General features: G+C 46.0%; 1 protein-coding gene across 1 annotated transcript; it reads left to right on the forward strand.

The window, feature by feature from the left end:
• Positions 1-11: 11 nt before the first annotated feature.
• LOC137440517 (TPR and ankyrin repeat-containing protein 1-like) lies at positions 12-17,765 on the forward strand (the record flags this gene model as incomplete). The annotated part of the gene is made up of 10 exons (XM_068136745.1): positions 12-2,220; positions 2,951-3,150; positions 3,661-3,798; positions 4,816-4,956; positions 5,570-5,726; positions 7,416-7,504; positions 9,809-9,912; positions 11,521-11,653; positions 12,596-12,741; positions 17,281-17,765. Coding segments are annotated over exons 1-10 (3,775 nt in total), but the record flags the coding sequence as incomplete, so codon positions are not given.
• Positions 17,766-17,772: the final 7 nt, after the last annotated feature.

Raw genomic sequence — 17,772 nt, forward strand, 5'->3', positions numbered from 1 at the left:
AAGAGGGAGGAAGTGAGTCCTCGTCACCTTGTGGAAGCATGGCTTATCCTGAGGGCAGAAGGGAGAAAACCAAGGAAGCCAGGGAATTCAGTATGGCCCTGCCTAATGGAGAGAAGGAAGAACCAGAGAAAGGGAAGATTCTGGACATTGAGACCTATGTGCAGGAGTTTGATGACATGACCTGGGAAATAGAGTGCACTCCTGAAATGCTGAAGACACTGGGCAGCAAAGCTGTGCCTCATTACTTGAAAACTAGAACTATAATGACAATTAAGCAGCTTGGCAATGGGGAGTGGACTAAGGGCCTTCAGAAGCCACTGAAACACCTGAAAGCTGATATCCAGCTGTTTGAAGCCAAGCTGGGGAAAGGTGCCAGAATGCTGTGGGAACTGGCAATTGATTTTTCTCCTCGTTGCAGTGAGAGTGCCGAAAAGATCATGGAGACAGAACAGACACAAAGTCAGCCTGAGAAGTCAGGGAGAGTTTACACGGAAATAATCCGGATTTGGGCCATTGTTCTGGACCACTGCAAGCTGAACCGTGTCCTAGACAATATTTGCATTTCCCACAACCGTGGCCTGTCCTGCATCCTGAGGAAGAAGCTCAAAGGCATAAGCGGAGGGCAGCAGAACCACAGCGTGACGACGCTGAGGCGCGTGCCGCGTTGTTATGTTGAGGACTCGGAGGCGCTCAAGTCCAAGGAGCGCACCATACCCGAGTACTTCCCTCCAGCCAGCCCTGCAGAGCTGGAGTACAACATAATGAAATTTCACAGTTTCAGTACCAACATGGCACTTAACATCATAAACGATGTGCATTCTTCTGTGGAGTACCCGTTCCGAGTCGGGGAGTTGGAGTATGCGGTCATTGATCTCAATCCAAAGCCCATGGAACCAATCATCTTAATTGGGCGAAGTGGGACAGGGAAGACAACTTGCTGCTTGTACAGGCTTTGGAAAAAATTCTGTTCATACTGGGAAAAAGCTACCTTGGCAAACAGCCCTCTCCTGGAGAGGCAAACGTGGCAGCAGAGACAGTGCAGTGAGGTTGAAAGAGAGAGGGAAGAGAGTGAGCTAGAGCAGGACAGTGAGGATTCGAGTGAGGAGCAGGTGAGTGATGAGCAAGATCAGGACAATGAGGATGAAAGTGTTCCTGCAGGCACAGCTGGTGCAGAAACGAATCCAGGTGATGATCATGAAGACCAAATACGCAGTGCAGAACCATCAAACGTGCTGGAGCACCTTCACCAGATCTTTGTGACAAAAAATCCTGTCCTGTGCCAAGAAGTTCAGAAGAATTTCCTTGAACTTAGCAAGTCTTCCAAGGTGACCAGTCACTTCAAGCCTCTGGAGCCAAATGTTCACAGGCTACAAGACATTAAAGATGAAAACTTCCCCCTGTTTGTCACTTCCAAGCAGCTGTTGCTCTTACTGGATGCATCTTTGCCTGACCCCTTCTTTCCAAGAAACGAGGACGGAAGCCTCAAGAGAATCATTGTCGGTTGGAGCGCTCAGGAAGACTTGGTTATACCTAACTGGCAGGATAAGGATGAAGATGATGATGTCGAAGTAGAACACAGTGAGGATGGAGCTGCAGATGCTTACTCCAGGGAAAGCGATCCTCGGACGTTTGTGACTTACGATGTATTTGCAAACGAAATATGGCCTAAAATGACCAAAGGTAAAAGCTTGTACAACCCAGCACTGGTCTGGAAAGAAATTAAATCCTTTCTGAAAGGGTCTTTCGAGGCCCTGAGTTGCTTTGGGGGTAAACTTACTGAGGAGCAGTACAAAAAGCTCGGCCGAAAGAGATCCCCGAACTTCACAGAGGACAGGAGTGAGATCTATCAGCTCTTCTGCCTCTACCAGCAGATCCGGTCCCAGAGAGGCTACTTCGACGAAGAGGATTTGCTGTATAACTTGTCTCAGAGGCTCTCAAAGCTCGGGGAGCTGCCGTGGTCCATCCACGAGTTCTATGGTGATGAGATACAGGATTTCACCCAGGCTGAGCTAGCGCTCCTGATGAAGTGCATCAACGACCCCAATGCCATGTTTCTGACTGGGGACACTGCCCAGAGCATCATGAAGGGCGTTGCTTTTCGCTTCAGTGATCTGAGGTCACTGTTTCATTATGCAAGCAAGAACTCCCTGAGCAAGAAGCAGCGTGTTAGAAAGCCTAAAAGGATATATCAGCTCTACCAGAACTACCGGTCCCATTCAGGTAAGGGCAACACGTTCCGCTGTGGTCTGAGCCTGTGCTCTTCACTAATGCTTGACATTTTCTACTGGCCAATTCAAAGCATTTTGAAGTGACCAGGCGCTGAAGAGATCAGGTGGTCAGCTTTTTCCAGCAGGCTTATGGCCCATGGCAGGGAGGCTTCAACTAGATGATCCTTGTGGTTCTCCTGTGGTTCTCCTGTGGTTCTCCTGTGGTTCTCCTGTGGTTCTCCTGTGGTTCTCCTGTGGTTCTCCTGTGGTTCTCCTGTGGTTCTCCTGTGGTTCTCCTGTGGTTCTCCTGTGGTTCTCCTGTGGTTCTCCTGTGGTCCTTTTGACATCTCAACTGGAAACCTAAGAATGAATGTTTTTAAAACTGTTGTGTTTTCAACAGTCATGCTTGCTGCACATTGTGCCTGTGTTTGTTGGAAGGACAACCTAAGCAATAATCATTTCTGTTGTCCTATCCCTAGCTTACTGGACTTTGCTACTTTGCTACTTTTGCTTTTCTTGTTTCTCATTTACGATCTTCAAGTTGTGAGGACCCTGCTAAGCCTTTGTGATCTTTACAGGCCAAAGAATGAGATACCCTCAAAGTGGCAGAAACAAAGTGGACCTTACAGTTTCTCTTCTCTGACTTGATTTCAGAATTCCAACAAAGTCTTTCCAAAGTGTGTTTGTGAGAGAGTCTGAGGCAGTCAGGCTGGAGCTGAGTATCTCTGTTGTGCCTCTTGCAGGTATTCTCCGTTTAGCATCCGGAGTGGTTGATTTGCTTCAGCATTATTTCCCGGAGTCTTTTGATCGACTTCCTAAGGACTGTGGGCTCTTTGATGGACCAAAACCTACCCTCCTGGAGTCCTGCAGTGTTAGTGACCTGGCAATTCTGCTGAGGGGCAACAAAAGGAAAACACAGCCCATTGAATTTGGAGCACATCAGGTTTGTTTTCCTTGGATAAACAACTCTTTGCAGGTTCTTCCAGCTCTGTTGCTGCATCATTGCTTTATATGCACTGCCCACAACTTCCTTTCTGTAAGCCCTTGAATCTAACTGAGAAGTTATGCTTTGGAAACTTAGAAACCTTTATTGTGTTGGTTTCTGTTGCTTGTTGATATCTCTCACTGTCTGTTCTTTTTTTTGCATCAGACGTTGTCTGTCCTTCTCTAACTCCAAATTTTCTTAACACCAGATCTACAACTGTCTGCATGTACCACACATTTGTCAGTCTCCTAGTGGCAGCTTCCTGACCTTTCCTTCTGCATGCTGCAGTGTCTGTGTTCAGTGTGCTCTGGTTTTTGAGGGGCATCTTGCATTATCCTGATGAGTTTTTATGCTTTCCTATCTCCATTTAAGCAGTGGAGGAAGACAGGCTCTATTCTTCCATTTCTCTATGCAGCTGTTACCTTTTTTTTCCTAATACTTTGTTTTTATTAATGTGTTTTGTGACAGGTGGTGTTAGTAGCAAATGAGACTGCCAAGGAGAGGATACCTGAGGAACTTAATTTAGCACTCGTGCTGACAATCTATGAGGCAAAGGGCTTGGAATTTGATGATGTACTTCTTTACAACTTCTTCACAGATTCAGAGGTATTTCACTCCTCCGCATTTTCTGACCTACAGGCCGAGATCCAGCATGTCTTTGACAGCAGATTTTGACATGACAGGTTGCAACTTGTCAGTGTTACCCAGCCACCATTTACCTTTGCCTCTGCCCCATGCTGGCAGGCAGCTGCCTGGCCCAACACTTGGCACACTCCCACACATGGTCTGCTTGTTGTGGTTTTGGGATTTGTAGGAGAATCCTCAGCCCTAGGACTAAACCATGAACATTGTCCAGAGTGAGGCTGGTTTCCCTTTTTTCCCCATGGATTGGCCATTGTAGAGGTGTATCTGCAAGTTTAGCTGAAAATTTATAGCCCACCCAAGGAGGTTTTCATGTTTAATATCAGATTTACTTATTAGATGTATCAGATGTTGCATAGGATGTGGTTTTAGAGGAATGATACTGCAGTATTCTGAAACCACAAGACATGGATAATATAGCAGGTCAAGAGAGGGGATTCTGCCCCTTTTCTCTGCTCTTGTGAGACCCCACCCTGAACACTGCATCCTCTGCTATGAGGATAGGCTGAGGGAGCTGGGCTTGTTCAGCCTGAAGAAGAGAAGGTTCTAGGGGGACTTCATGGCTGCCTTCTAATACCTGAAGGGATCCTAGACGAAGGCTGCAGAGGGACTTTTCCTAAGGGTATCTGGGAATAGGATAAGGGGGAATGGTTTGAAGCTGAGGGAGAGTAGGCTTCGACTGGATCTTAGGAAGAAGTTCTTCAGTAGGAGGATGGTGAGACTCTGGAATAGGCAGCCCAGGAAGGTTGTACAGTCATTATCTCATACAGCTGCCACTTGCATGGAGTTGAATTCCAGCTTTCTTGATGAAAGTTGATCATTATGCTTTACATTCTTCCCTGATGTTTCCCTCCAGCAGCACACACACACTCTCACCCTTCTTCCTGCAGGTGCATTGGTCAGTCACAGTATATGACTGTTTCCTGTGTGACCAGTAGTGATTACTACATACAACTAAACCTCATTCTGTTGATATTTTAGGCTAATAAAGAATGGAAGATCATTTCTTCTTACACTCCTGATTCAGATGTGCAAGTAGGAAGCAAACCACTAATGGAAGTTCCTTTAGAGGATGCTGCTGGTGCACAGAAAAGAACTCCTTTTAATGTAGAAATGTTCAAGGTGAGTTTTTCTAAGTGTTGGGCATAGGAAGGCTAAACTGAATTCTTAGATCTTAGAAGCAGGGAAATTTCTTGTAGCTCCATTTTTGTTGGTGCTGCTTTATCTTTCTGGTCATTGTTCACATTTTTAATTTTATTTTTGCAAGATAAGATTTGTTTTGTGGATGTAATTTGATAAGAAAACAAGAACTGCATGTAATAGACTTCAGGCATAGGTAGAGAGCAGCTGTGGTTAAAGGAAACAGCAAATCAGCTTGTCGATATTTATTACTGCTGTAGCCAGGTTGCAGACTGGTGTCACTACCTTGAAATTAAGGAAACTTAGAATCAAGTGAGTCAGATATTTTGTATGGTAAGTGCAAGTTATTAACATTACAAATGAACTGTCACACCTGCAGTAGTTGGATTCAAATTTGCTGGACAGGGGTTTCTGTAATTGGAAAAAAAAATAGCATTTAATAGACTTCTTTACTTAAAGGATGTTCTGCTGTTTGCTCTTCATTCTTTGTATGCCTTTGTTTCTCTTATGACTGCACAGTGTGATGATTTTCTAACAGCTTAGCTCATCTGGCATTTCATTTACCCTTTTTTGTTGTTGATTGGTTCTGCCTCAGATGCTGAATGGAGAACTGAAACAACTGTATACAGCTGTTACAAGGGCCAGAGTCAATCTGTGGATCTTTGATGAAGACAGCGACAAGCGAGCCCCAGCCTTTAAGTATTTCATCAAAAGAGATTTTGTCAGGGTTGTCAAAGCAGATGAAAAGAAAGGTAAAGTTGTCCTAAAACTTGCTTAAAAGACTGTCAGACAGGACAGGGTACTCTTGCTTGCTTCCTTTTTAGACTCTGCAATAAGAGGTTCAATTCCTTGCTCTCTCTAACAGTGTGCATTGGTCACTGATTTCCACCCCTTGCAGTGGGTCTCCTGTCACTCAGCAATGAGAAAGATGAGTTGTGTATGTTTATGCATAACTGCATTGCTAGTTCATTAGTGTAACTTTTCCTGCTGTTGCAGGCAGACTCAGAGATCGCTCAGATCCTGATGTAACAGTTGATTGAGTTCTAACCAGGAAATTAGTTAGGTAAAGTATTTAACAAGTAGTGATGGATTGGTGATCAATGCAGATTTACTACCTGTAAAGTTAGTAGGCAATACAAAGATTAATGCTTAAGCTTAAATATTACATGCATGCTAAAATGTCACTGAGCACCCCATTGGTGCCTGGTCTTAGGTAAGAGATCTCTCAGCCTCTTGAGAGGCATTCAGGGTGAGGTTGGAAAGGACTCTGACAAACCTGACCTAGTTGAAGATGTCCCTGCTCACTGCAGGGGGAGTTGGACTAGATAACCTTTAAAAGCCCCTTCCATCCCTAACTCTTTTATGATTTTTATGATCCCTACTGAAAGGGAGATCCCTACTGCTCAGCCAGCTGCTGTGGAGGAGGAGCTCAAAGGACTCTGATAGCTGCAGATATTTATAGTGTCAAGTGGTTGGTTTGTAGTCAGATTTTCTGCTGTGTTTATACAGTTTCAGCCACTGATCAGCTTAATCTCCAGCCAAGCTGGCTGATTTTTTTGTTTTGTTTTGGTGCTGTGCTCCCACTGAAAGTCTCACACAATAGGATTAACTCTGGTTAACTTGCTGGGCATCTGCCCAGACCAAAATCCATTTAGTTCAAACAGAAGTGCATCTGTCACACCTGCACAGCATTGAAGCTTGTTCATGGAAAACCATCCCAGCTAAAAGAGGAGATTTATCAAGTGAAAGCACTTGGTTTCTAAAAGACACTGTATTTCCTCACTTTTCATCAGAAAGCAAGCATGGTTTGTGAAGCTATTTTTAGCCCATACCCAAAGTGTTGCTTTTCCCTTTTGAGAAAGGATAAAATGTCTTTCTCTCACAGTTACCATTACTGCTGTGAGCACAAATCATAAAGGCCTTGGCCACGAGGATGAGCAGAGGGCTGGAGCTCCTATCCTATGAGGACAGACTGAGGAGTTGTTCAGGCTGGAGAAGAGGATGCTCCAAGGAGACCTTCTTGTGGCCTTCCAGTATCTGAAGGGGGCTACAAGAAAGCTGGGGAGGGACTTTTGAGGGTGTCAGGGAGTGATAGGACTGGGGAGAATGGAATAAAACTAGAAATGGGGAGATTCAGATTGGATGTGAGGAAGACGTTCTTCCCCATGAGGGGGTGAGAGACTGGCACAGGTTGCCCAGGGAGGTGGTGGAAGCCTCACGCCTGGAGGTTTTGAAGGCCAGGCTGGCTGTGGCTGTGAGCAACCTGCTGTAGTGTGAGGTGTAGCTGCCCATGGCAGGGGGGTTGGAACTGGCTGATCCTTGAGGTCCCTTCTAACCCTGACAATTGTATGATTCTGAGATGTTAATGCTTGGTTGTGGTACCTGAGTGGTTTCTGAGGTTTATCCATTCTAATATAAAATGATTACTTCTGACCTTCCAGACTTGGATGACAGCATGTTTGCTAAAACTTCAACTCCAGAAGAATGGATTGCACAGGGAGACTACTATGCTAAACATCAGTTCTGGGAGGTAGGAACATGTGTTTATCTGAAATAAGGATTCTTGTCTATTTGGAAACTTTCCTCTTTTTTTTTAACCTTTCCATCTATAAAACTCTCTGTAAACTTTCAGGTGCTCTGCAGTAGTCTGTCTTAGCTTGTGGGTTGTAGTTGTGTTGGTGTCTACAGACTATATGTAAATGACTAGCAAGATGTAAGCAGTGGAGCAAGCCTGCAAGAGAGCAAGAGCCAAGCCTATTGTTTGTGATCTTAAATTCACTACTCATAAATGTGCAGTCCAGTGAGGAGAAAAACATTTTAATGCACACAATTAGAAGAGAAAACAATTACTAGCAACAACTGGAACTGACTGGAATTCATCAACCTAAACCCATTACAACACATTGCTGCAGCAAAATGAAAACATTTCTTGGAAGTGTATTGATTTGGGTGATGATCTCAGAGCCCTTTTATGGTTTTTTTCTTTCAGGGACCAATTAGGGCTGGATGCAAAACACACATTCAGGAACAGCATGTAACAATCAAGGGGGCATTAGTAAAATGGCAAAAAAGTAGCAAAATGATGTTTTTATTCCCTTCCTGTTTAAAGAACATGGAATTTTTACAGGCTTTTATTTCCCACATTGATAGTTAGTGCAATCCAGCTCTGGGATGACAGCTAATGGAATGGAAGCAAAACCCAGCCAGGACAACATCACCCTTGAACTACTTGACAAGGAATTAAGGGATCTCTCTAGATCTTCTGTCCTTGTCCTCAGGGGCACTATGCAGACTGTCTTTAGCTTCCCTTGGAATTAAAAACAAACCAGCAAAACCCACCACAAGGTGTATTTCCTAAATGGACACAGAAAAGCATTTAGATCTAAAAAAATCATCTTGAAATCTGAAATGTATTAGCTTAGATTATCTGTGATTCTCTGTTCTTTATAACCCTGATCTGTGCTCATTACTGCTACATTAGGAAGAGATTATCTGGTAGACTGAACAGGCCTAAGGGTAGCTTGCAGTGTGCAGTTTCCAAACAGAAGCAACTCTGAAATTAATGGCCACCATAAAGATAGTGGTGTTGCAGAGTGAGTAAGGTGATCCTGCCATGGCAGGGGGCTTGGACTTGGATGATCTTTCAAGGTCCCTTCCAAACCCTAGCAGTCTGTGGTTCTTGTGATATTGTTGTTTTTTTGCCAGGGTATGTTCCCAAGTTCCAAGCACCTGCATATTTTGTGGCTTTTGTGACTCAGAAGAGCTGTCACAGCCAGATCTTTCTTGCACTGAGGTGTCCATTAGTTTCTGAAGTCTGACTTTTTCATATCACCAGAATTCTGTGACAAGAAATTCCACAGGCTGAGCATAATGTCATGTTGTTGTTTTCCCCTTGTTTTCAGCTAGCCAGTTTCTCATCTCTCTACATGAGCCTGCCTTAGTTGGGTGGGGAGAGGGAATGGACAGTTTTTTCCTACTCACTTTTTCAGTCTTCCACTGGCACATGAGATTGAGTCTCAGAAACAATGTACAAAAACCAGCCCTGCAGAACAGGAGAGGAGAACTCATTCAACAGATTCTCACTGGCATCCTGTGACAGGACAAGGGGCAAGGGATGTAACTACAGCACAGGAGGTTCCACCTCAACATGAGGAGGAACTTCTTCACTGTGAGGGTGACTGAACAGGCTGCCCAGAGAGGTTATGGAGTCTCCTTCCCTAGAGCCTTCCCAGCCCTGTCTGGATGTGTTCCTGTGTGACCTGTGCTGGATTCTCTGGTCCTGCTCTGGCAGGGGGGTTGGGCTCGATGATCTCCAGAGGTCCCTTCCAACCCCTGACATCCTGTGAGCCTGTGAAACAAACCTTGCTAGGAGCATGATAATTCTTTCTGTTTAGTTGACCACAGAAAAGGCCTGATATGGTAAAAGCATGAATAATTATTCCATGCTTTTAGATCTAACTTTGCACACCTTGGTTTTCCTAGCTTTTGTGAATTTATGTGCTAGGTGCCTGGTGCCTTACCAATTAATGGGTTTGGCCATCGTTCAAATTGCAAGTGCTCTTTGTTCTCTCAGCCTACCAGGTCTTTTGCTTTCACTACTTCCATATAAAACATAGCAATTAAAGTTGTAATTGTGGTAGCTGCTTGTGGACTGACTTGAAAGCTTTGCAGTGTATTTTTAGGACGGAAAGAAAAGCTTTACCTTTTTCCTTCTTTCAGGCACCCTGCCAGTCTTTCTGTTTTGCAGGGACTGTAAAATTAAGTATTGCTTTTATGTGATATAAGCCATGAGCTGGATGCATGTGGGTGAAGGCTGTGTGTGATTTCACCCCAGGTTGCAGCCAAATGTTACCAAAAAGGAGGAGCAGCTGAGAAGTCAAAACTGGCCCTGGCACATGATGCTGTTCTCAAGGTGCATGCCAAGAAATGTAGCCCCAGGTAAGTGTATATGTAGATGAGCAAGTGTCATTCTGTGGTGCCAAGATCTCATGGGCTTGTGCAGGGTAAGATTCCCACCACAGTTGTAGGACTGGACCAGAGACATTGGAGAACCGTGCACGTGAAGTGTCTTCCATCTCTGTGGGCAGCAAAGGAGGCTTAAGAAATGGGAAAGTCTGGCACAGCTCCACTGGGATCTGAGGCACTGCTCCCTTTTGGGGGGTTAGTGAAAGCAATCATACACCAGGAGCTGTCCAAGCCAAATGTGGCCCTTGAAATGGCTTATTGGTCATGGGAGAGAAAAACAACAGGGTCTGAGTTACCTCAAGAGGCTTTAGAGAGAAGAGTGTATGCCATCAGCAGTGCTCAACTCCAGTTAATCCTTCTGAATATTCACTTAATAAAGAAGGAGGAATGATGTTGTGTACATGGGGGAGAAGAGCTGCTAACCAGTAAGTGAGCTCTGAGGTAAAATTAGTGTCAGAGTCAATCTAAATTAAGCAAGCAGAACTAGGTCTGAACCAAAGGGCAGTATTAGAAGGAGAAATGTTGAGATGAATCATTTAATTCACCCTGTCAGCAGAAGAGCTCAAGAGTTTGATAGGAGAGAAAGCTTGTTGTTCCTGAAGAGGCTGAGAAACTGTTTGGGACTTGTCTCAAATAAGACAGGGAAAAAATCCATCCTGGGGAGGACTCTAGACCTAAGTGAAGTAACTCCTCTTCATGCTGAGGAATCTGAAAGTTAGCAGGGGTAGCAGACCATGTAAGGAATGACTGGAGCAGAGGAAGGTGGCACTGAAGGGAGAAGGGAGAAGCTCTTGACGAATGTTGTTACTGGAGTTAATCAAGGTTTGAGGTTTCTAATTACCTGTTACAGGTTAGTGGTCCTGGCTGGAAGTATGCTCATAAACTTTTTTTAATGTGACTGAAAACTACTTTTTTTTGAGCTTGGCTATAAGTTGGGGTGCTTGTCAACTGGATAAATTTAGAGGGGAAGGAGCTGGGTGTATTGCAACATGTTAAGTTGACTGCACATATGCAATAATGAAGCTGTGAAAGTGGTTGTGTCTTTTGTTAGAGGTGTTAGTGCAAAGCGTAAGTAAGCTTCCTCTGTGCTCTCTCATATGAAATGCTCTGTATGGCTGTGGCTCTTCAGACTCCAGGGGGATGAATTCAGTCTAGGTCTGGGGAGAAAATAGATGTGATGCTACTAGAAAGGCTGGGGCTGTTAGTTACATAGAACAAAGGCTGAGAACAAATTTGCTTGCTGTCTTTAGTAGCATTTGGGCTAAACAGCAGAAGGGAAGGAGGAGGGAGCAAGTTAAGCTAGGAGAGGCAGCACAAAACCACACAAGTATACTTTAATTTGAGAATTTAGAGAGAACAAAGAGAAGCTTTTTACTGCCAGAGCAGTGAGATTCTGGACACAGACTTCTGGGCAAGCAGTGTCAGCCAGAACACAGCTAATTGCAAGGTAATGCCTCGCCAGGTTATAAATGAGGAATGCAGGACATCTGTGCTGGTTGGATTCAGTGACAGATCATGTGATCCTGCCTGGTCCTAAACCTAATCTGGATGTAAGTGGTAATTTTCTCTTACTTCCTACAGGGAAAAACAGATGGAATATCTGGCTTTGGCCAGAACTTACTTGGAATGTGGAGAACCCAAACTGTCCCTGAAATGTCTGTTTCAGTCAAAGGAGTTCCGGCTTTGTGCAGAGCTGTGTAAAAAGTTAGGAAAGGTATTAAACCCTCTAAAATATCCTCTCCTTACCCTTTTCACTTTCCTGCAACTCTTTCCCCCTGCCACTACTCCCAAAGTAACAGTAGTTTTCTGTGAACTAAACCAGCTCCTTAGCTGGGCTTGCCAGGAGAAGGAGGAAGAGGCCAGCGACGCAGTAAGGCAACCTAGGTTTGACTTTCCTCCGACGTCGCCACCAGTCACTTCTGCTGTGCAGCTGCAAGTTAATTAATGACTTACTGACTTATTCTATGGCTTGTTTCCTGAAACTTAGGGTGTTGCTTCAATCTTCTGATGGTACTAAATCTTCATAGATTGCAACCATCAAAATGGAACCTTAAAACTTGCCAGGGTTTAGTGATGCACTAACAATCATTTTCTAAGTGCCTGAGGATATTTAACAGCTTGTTGTGACCATTTGCAGTGCATTTCCACTAAAAGAATGCAAAGCAATTGCTCCCAGATATTTCCAGGTTAAGATGGGAAGTCAGGGCTCCCGTTCTATATCCATCAGGGCTTTGCTTTTACTCCTACTGAGACATTTGCAAGTCAACAGAAGTGTGTGTGATGGTGGTTTGTTTCTTTTTTAACGACAGGCAGAGCTGAGTGTGAATAAGGAGGACTTTGGAAATCCTGTGTGGTATTTTTAATTTCACATTCTAGTTTTTCAGACACAAATATTTTTAAGCTTTGTTTGTTTGGTTCCACACCCCCCCCCCCCCCCCCCCCCAAAAAAAAAAAAACCCAACAAAAAACCAAACCCCAATCTGTTCAGTTTTAATGATGGTTAATATTTGATTACATTCAGATACTTCAATTACATTTCATTAAAGTGTGCTTCTGTGAGACACCTACGTGATGGAATTACTAAATTTATGCTATTCCTGTAGTTTTGACTGTTCAGAGCACTTCAGTTTTATCCCTGACTTCTTCTGCATTGCAGATAAAAGATGCTGCAGTTTACTATCAGAAGATCCAGTGCTACAAAGAAGCATCTGAGTGTTATGAACAAATTGAGGAGTTTGATCTGGCTGTTAAAATGTATTGTCAGGAGGAGCGCTACGAAGAAGCAGCAAAGGCAGTGGAAAGGTATCTCTTGCAAGGTGGCACTAGGTTCTCTTTCTCTTTTCTTCTTCCTAAATTCAACATCATGCAGCTGGCTCCCCATAAAACTTTTTCACAAGAGTTTTGGCTGGAGACTTGTGTTTCATATGAGGCAAAGTTAACGGTGTCAGAATTCTCACTTGGGGAAGGGTAAGGCAGCAAAAGTGTTTTCCTGCATTTGCAGCTGGAGCAGGGAGTAGCTTCATCTTCCTGGGCATTTTTCCCAGGCTCTGTTACTATGTAAAGAATCATTAAGGTTGGAAAAAACCCTTTAAGATCACTGAGTCCAGCCTTAACACAACTACCATGACCACTAAACTTGAATCATAGAATTGTAGAAGGAAGGTTGGAAGGGACTTCCAGAGGTCATCCACTCCAACCCCCTCTGCAGTCAGCAGGGACATCCTCCACTAAATCAGGTTGCCCAGAGCCCTGCCCAGCCTCACCTTGAGTATCTTCAGGGATGGGGCATCAACCACCTCTCTGGGCAAGCTTTCCACTGCTCAACCACTCTAATAGTAAGAAACATTTTCCTAACATCCAGCCTAAATCTCCTCCAGTTTCAAATCATTGCCTCTCATCCTATCACTGCAGGTCTTTGGAAGCCCTCTGCAGCCTTCTTGCAGTCCCCTTACTGGCTGGTACTGGAAAGCTGCTCTAAGGTCTCCCTGGAGCCTTCTCTTCTCCAGGCTGAACACCCCCAGCTCCCTCAGCCTGTCCTTGTACCAGAGGTGCTCCAAACCCCTGATCATTTTCATGGCCCTCCTCTGAACCTGCTCCATCAGGTCCACATCCTTCCTGTGCTGGGGCCTTGAGAGCTGGATGCAGTGCTCCAGATGGGGTCTTACCAGGACAGAGGAAAGTGGCAGAATCACCACTTCTCTTTTCAAGCTCTCTTTCAGCCAGTCCTCTGAACTAGCTTCTTAGGGTAAAAAGGGCAAAACATTGAATGAGAGTATTAATACTTAAGAGTGAAATAGTGATGAATCTAACCACTTAGTCACTGACACTTGTAGGGTATAGATATATGGCTCATAATGCAGCAGGTGTGGCAAGTGAATATTTTTCTCTCAGATTCTCTAACAAAAGAGTAAAGAACAATTTAAATGAGGAGCTTCCTCTGCATCTCTGACAGACTCCAGGTCCCAGCCTCTGAGTTGAACTTTTCCATACCATCTTCCCTGTGCTGGCTCTGGACAGTGAAGGCTCCGAGGAGACCTTCTTGTGGCCTTCTAGTGTCTGAAGGGGGCTACAAGAAAGCTGGGGAGGGACTTCTGAGGGTGTCAGGGAGTGATAGGACTGGGGGGAATGGAACAAAACTAGAAATGGGGAGATTCAGATTGGATGTGAGGAAGAAGTTGTTCCCCATGAGGGTGGTGAGAGACTGGCACAGGTTGCCCAGGGAGGTGGTGGAAGCCTTATCCCTGGAGGTTTTGAAGGCCAGGCTGGAGGTGGCTGTGAGCAACCTGCTGTAGTGTGAGGTGTCCCTGCCCATGGCTAGGGGGGTTGGACCTGGCTGATCCTTGAGGTCCCTTCCAACCCTAACACTTCTGCGATTCTGTGATACAATTCTAAGAGCTGCCTTGCACTGTGCTTTACAAACTGGTTGTATTGGTATCTTTTTGACAGACCTTTGTATCTGGCACGAGCCCTGTGACCTCAGTAGCACATTCTCCTGTGCAAAAACAGTTCATTTGTTGGCCACACCGTTCCTGATACCTGAATTAATTGATGACTTGTAAAGGATATGTGCACCAACTAGAATTCTAGCAAGGCTTACAGTTAACACACCTTCTCTGCAATCCTTTGTGATGTGCTTTGAATGATGACAACTGGGGTTTTGGGTTGGTTTTTTTATAAGAATTCATAGTGTCAGTCAGGGTTGGAAGGGACCACAAGGATCATCTAGTTCCAACCCCCCTGCCATGGCCAGGGACACCCCACACTAGATCAGCCTGGCCAGAGCCTCATCCAGCCTGGGCTTAAACACCTCCAGGGACAGGGCCTCAACCACCTCCCTGGACAACCCATTCCAGGGCTTCACCACTCTCATGGTGAAGAACTTCCTCCTCACATCCAGCCTGAATCTCCCCACCTCCAGCTTCATTCCATTCCCCCTAGTCCTGTCACTACCTGAGATCCTGAGCAGTCCCTCCCCAGCCTTCCTGTAGGCCCCTTTCAGATACTGGAAGGCCACAATTATGTCTCCTTGGAGCCTTCTCTTCTGCAGACTGAACAGCCCCAAATCCCTCAGTCTGTCTCCATAGCAGAGCAGCTCCAGCCCTCTGCTCATCCTCGTGGCCCTTCTCTGGACACCTTCCAGCACCTCCAGATCCTCCTTGTAATAGGGGCTCCAGAACTGGACACAGTACTCCAGGTGGGGTCTCACCAGGGCTGAGTAGAGGGGGAGAATCACCTCCCTTGCCCTGCTGGCCACACTTCTCCTGGTGCAGCCCAGGATCTGATTGGCTTTGCGGGCTGCAAGTGCACACTGAGAGCTCCTGTTGAGCTTCTCCTCCACCAGCACCCCCAAGTCTCTCTCCTCAGGGCTACCCTCCAGCCAGTCACTGCCCAGCCTGGATTTGTGCCTGAGGTTGCCTCGACCCAGATGCAGGACCCTGCACTTGGTCTTGTTGAACCTCATGAGGTTGGCTTGTGCCCACCTCTCCAGACTGTCAAGGTCCCTCTGGATGGTCTCCCTTCCCTCCAGCATGTCTGCTGCACCACACAGCTTGGTGTCATCAGCAAACTTGCTGAGGGTGCACTCAATGCCACTGTCCATGGCACCCACAAAAATGTTGAACAAGACAGGTCCCAGGACTGATCCCTGAGGGACTCTGCTTGTCCCTGGCCTCCACTGGGACATGGACCTATTGACAGCCACTCTTTGCTTGCTTACTGTGTAGAAATAGTTTGATCATAAAGCTGGAGTATTAAAGTCCCCTTACCAAATAATGACTTGTTTTAAATCAGTCTCCCCAAACCATTCAGGCAAATTGCTCAGCATAGGTACAGAAATCTGCACTCCCACATTTAGCATGAAAAAGATGATGATGAAAGGCTAATGGTAATTTACTCATCAGGAGAGAATTACTCATTCTTGGCACACAGGAGAGAATACTTCTGCAAGGCTGGACTAGGGGATATTTGACATTCCTATCAACCAGTAATAATTAATAATTGAGACTTTTCACCAAGCTGTGTGGTGGATTCACATGATGGGGAAGGGATGCCTCCAGGTGGATCTTGACAGGCTTGAGAAGTGGGCCAGTGCCAGCTGTGTGAGATTTAGCAAGACAACCTCCAAGGTCCTGCATCTGGGTTGGGCCAGTCCTAGGCACAAATCCAGGTTGCGTGCAGAGTGGGTTGAGAGTAGCTCTGAAGAAAGAGCCTTGGGTGCATTGGTTGATGAGAAGGTCACCATGAGCTGGCAGTGCCCTCATGCTGCCCAGAAGGCAAATCCTGTGCTGGGCTGCATCAGGAGTATGGCCAGCAGAGCAAGAGAGGGGATTCTGCCCCTTGAATCTGCTCTGGTGAGACGAATACTGTGTCCAGTTAAGAAGAACACAGTATTGGAGTTGGAGTGAGTCCAGCGGAGGCCACAAAGATGATCCAAGGGCTGGAGCAGCTCTGCTGTGAGGACAGGCTGAGGGAGCTGGGGGTGTTCAGCCTGGAGAAGGCTCTGGGGAGACCTCAGAGCTGCCTTCCACTACCTGAAGGGATCCTACAGGAAGGAGGCAGAAGGACTTTTCATCAGGGGGTCTAGCAGTAGCACAAGGGGGAATAGTTTGAAGCAAAGGGAGAGCAGGGTTAGACTGGATCTTAGGAAGAAGTTCTTCAGTAGGAGGGTGGTGAGTCTCTCGAACAGGCTGCCCAGAGAGGTTGTGGCGGCCTTCTGCCTGGGTGTGTTGAAGGCCAGGTTGGATGAGGCCTTGAGCAGCTGAATCTAGTTGAGAGGTGTCCCTGCCCCTGTCAGGGAGGTTGGAGTAGATGATCTTTGAGGTCTCTTCCAACCTGAGCCATTCTGTGATTCAGTAATCAGCAGTCTGTGAAGGTACACATTGACCCAGAATATTATTGACCCGTGGAGAATTCATTGAACTTTGCATTTATATCCTTCTGGCTTCTGTTCATATCAAACCCCCATTCTATATTGAGGCATCCTTTAATAAACAGAAGATGATTACTGGCAGAGTGTGATTTACATAACTTCTACAGTGATTTGACAGCCTGGAGAAAGACTCCGTGGTGCTGTAAACCTTGTGATCTTGTTTGTACCAGCAGTTTCAGCGATCTTCTTCAGCCTGATGCTGTAACTGTATTCCTCCTGTAGGTCCTTTAATACCATGTGATGATTCTTCACCTGGCAGGCATCACTGGAGGCATTTTTCTGAGGGAACAGCTTCAGGGGGCAGATCTTTGTTTAACGTTTTAGGGGCTTACTTTAAAACACAGCGTTGCGGTGGTTTGGTTTTGTCTGAGTTAGCTGCCTCTGGTAGTACAGTGATGTCTCTGTCATTTCAGATACGAGGAGATGTTGCATGCAAGAGGACAAATGGCTTCCAAACTCTCCTGTACAGCGAATCAGCTGTATTTGGAAGCAGCTGCCAAGTACCTGAGCGTGAACAGGAGCGAGGAGATGATGCGGGTCCTTTCAAAGCTGGACGTGGAGGATCAGCTGGAGTTCCTGAAGTCCCGTGGCTGCCTGCGCCAGTCAGCAGACTTACTGAGAAGGGAAGGGCGAGAGGAGGAGGCTGCCAAGCTGATGAAGCAGCATGGCTTTCCCCTGGAAGCAGCCAACCTCACGGCTACCAAAGAGTTCCGGGCGTCCTGCTTGCTGGCTGCGGCACGCGCTGCTGCTGCTCGCTACCCGGACCTGGACCTGCCGGACTTGGAGGCAATCCTGAGGGAAGCCCTAGACCTGTGTGAGCAAACCCAGCAGAAGTCTGGCATTGCTGAGGCTGTATTTTTGCTGGGCTCTCTGAAGGGAGATGTCAGACAGCTGAGTAGTGCGTA

Source organism: Melanerpes formicivorus, unplaced genomic scaffold, assembly GCF_026170545.1.
Source record: "Melanerpes formicivorus ecotype bairdi unplaced genomic scaffold, bMelFor1.0.p_v2 SCAF_3140, whole genome shotgun sequence".
NCBI classification, from domain to species: domain Eukaryota; kingdom Metazoa; phylum Chordata; class Aves; order Piciformes; family Picidae; genus Melanerpes; species Melanerpes formicivorus.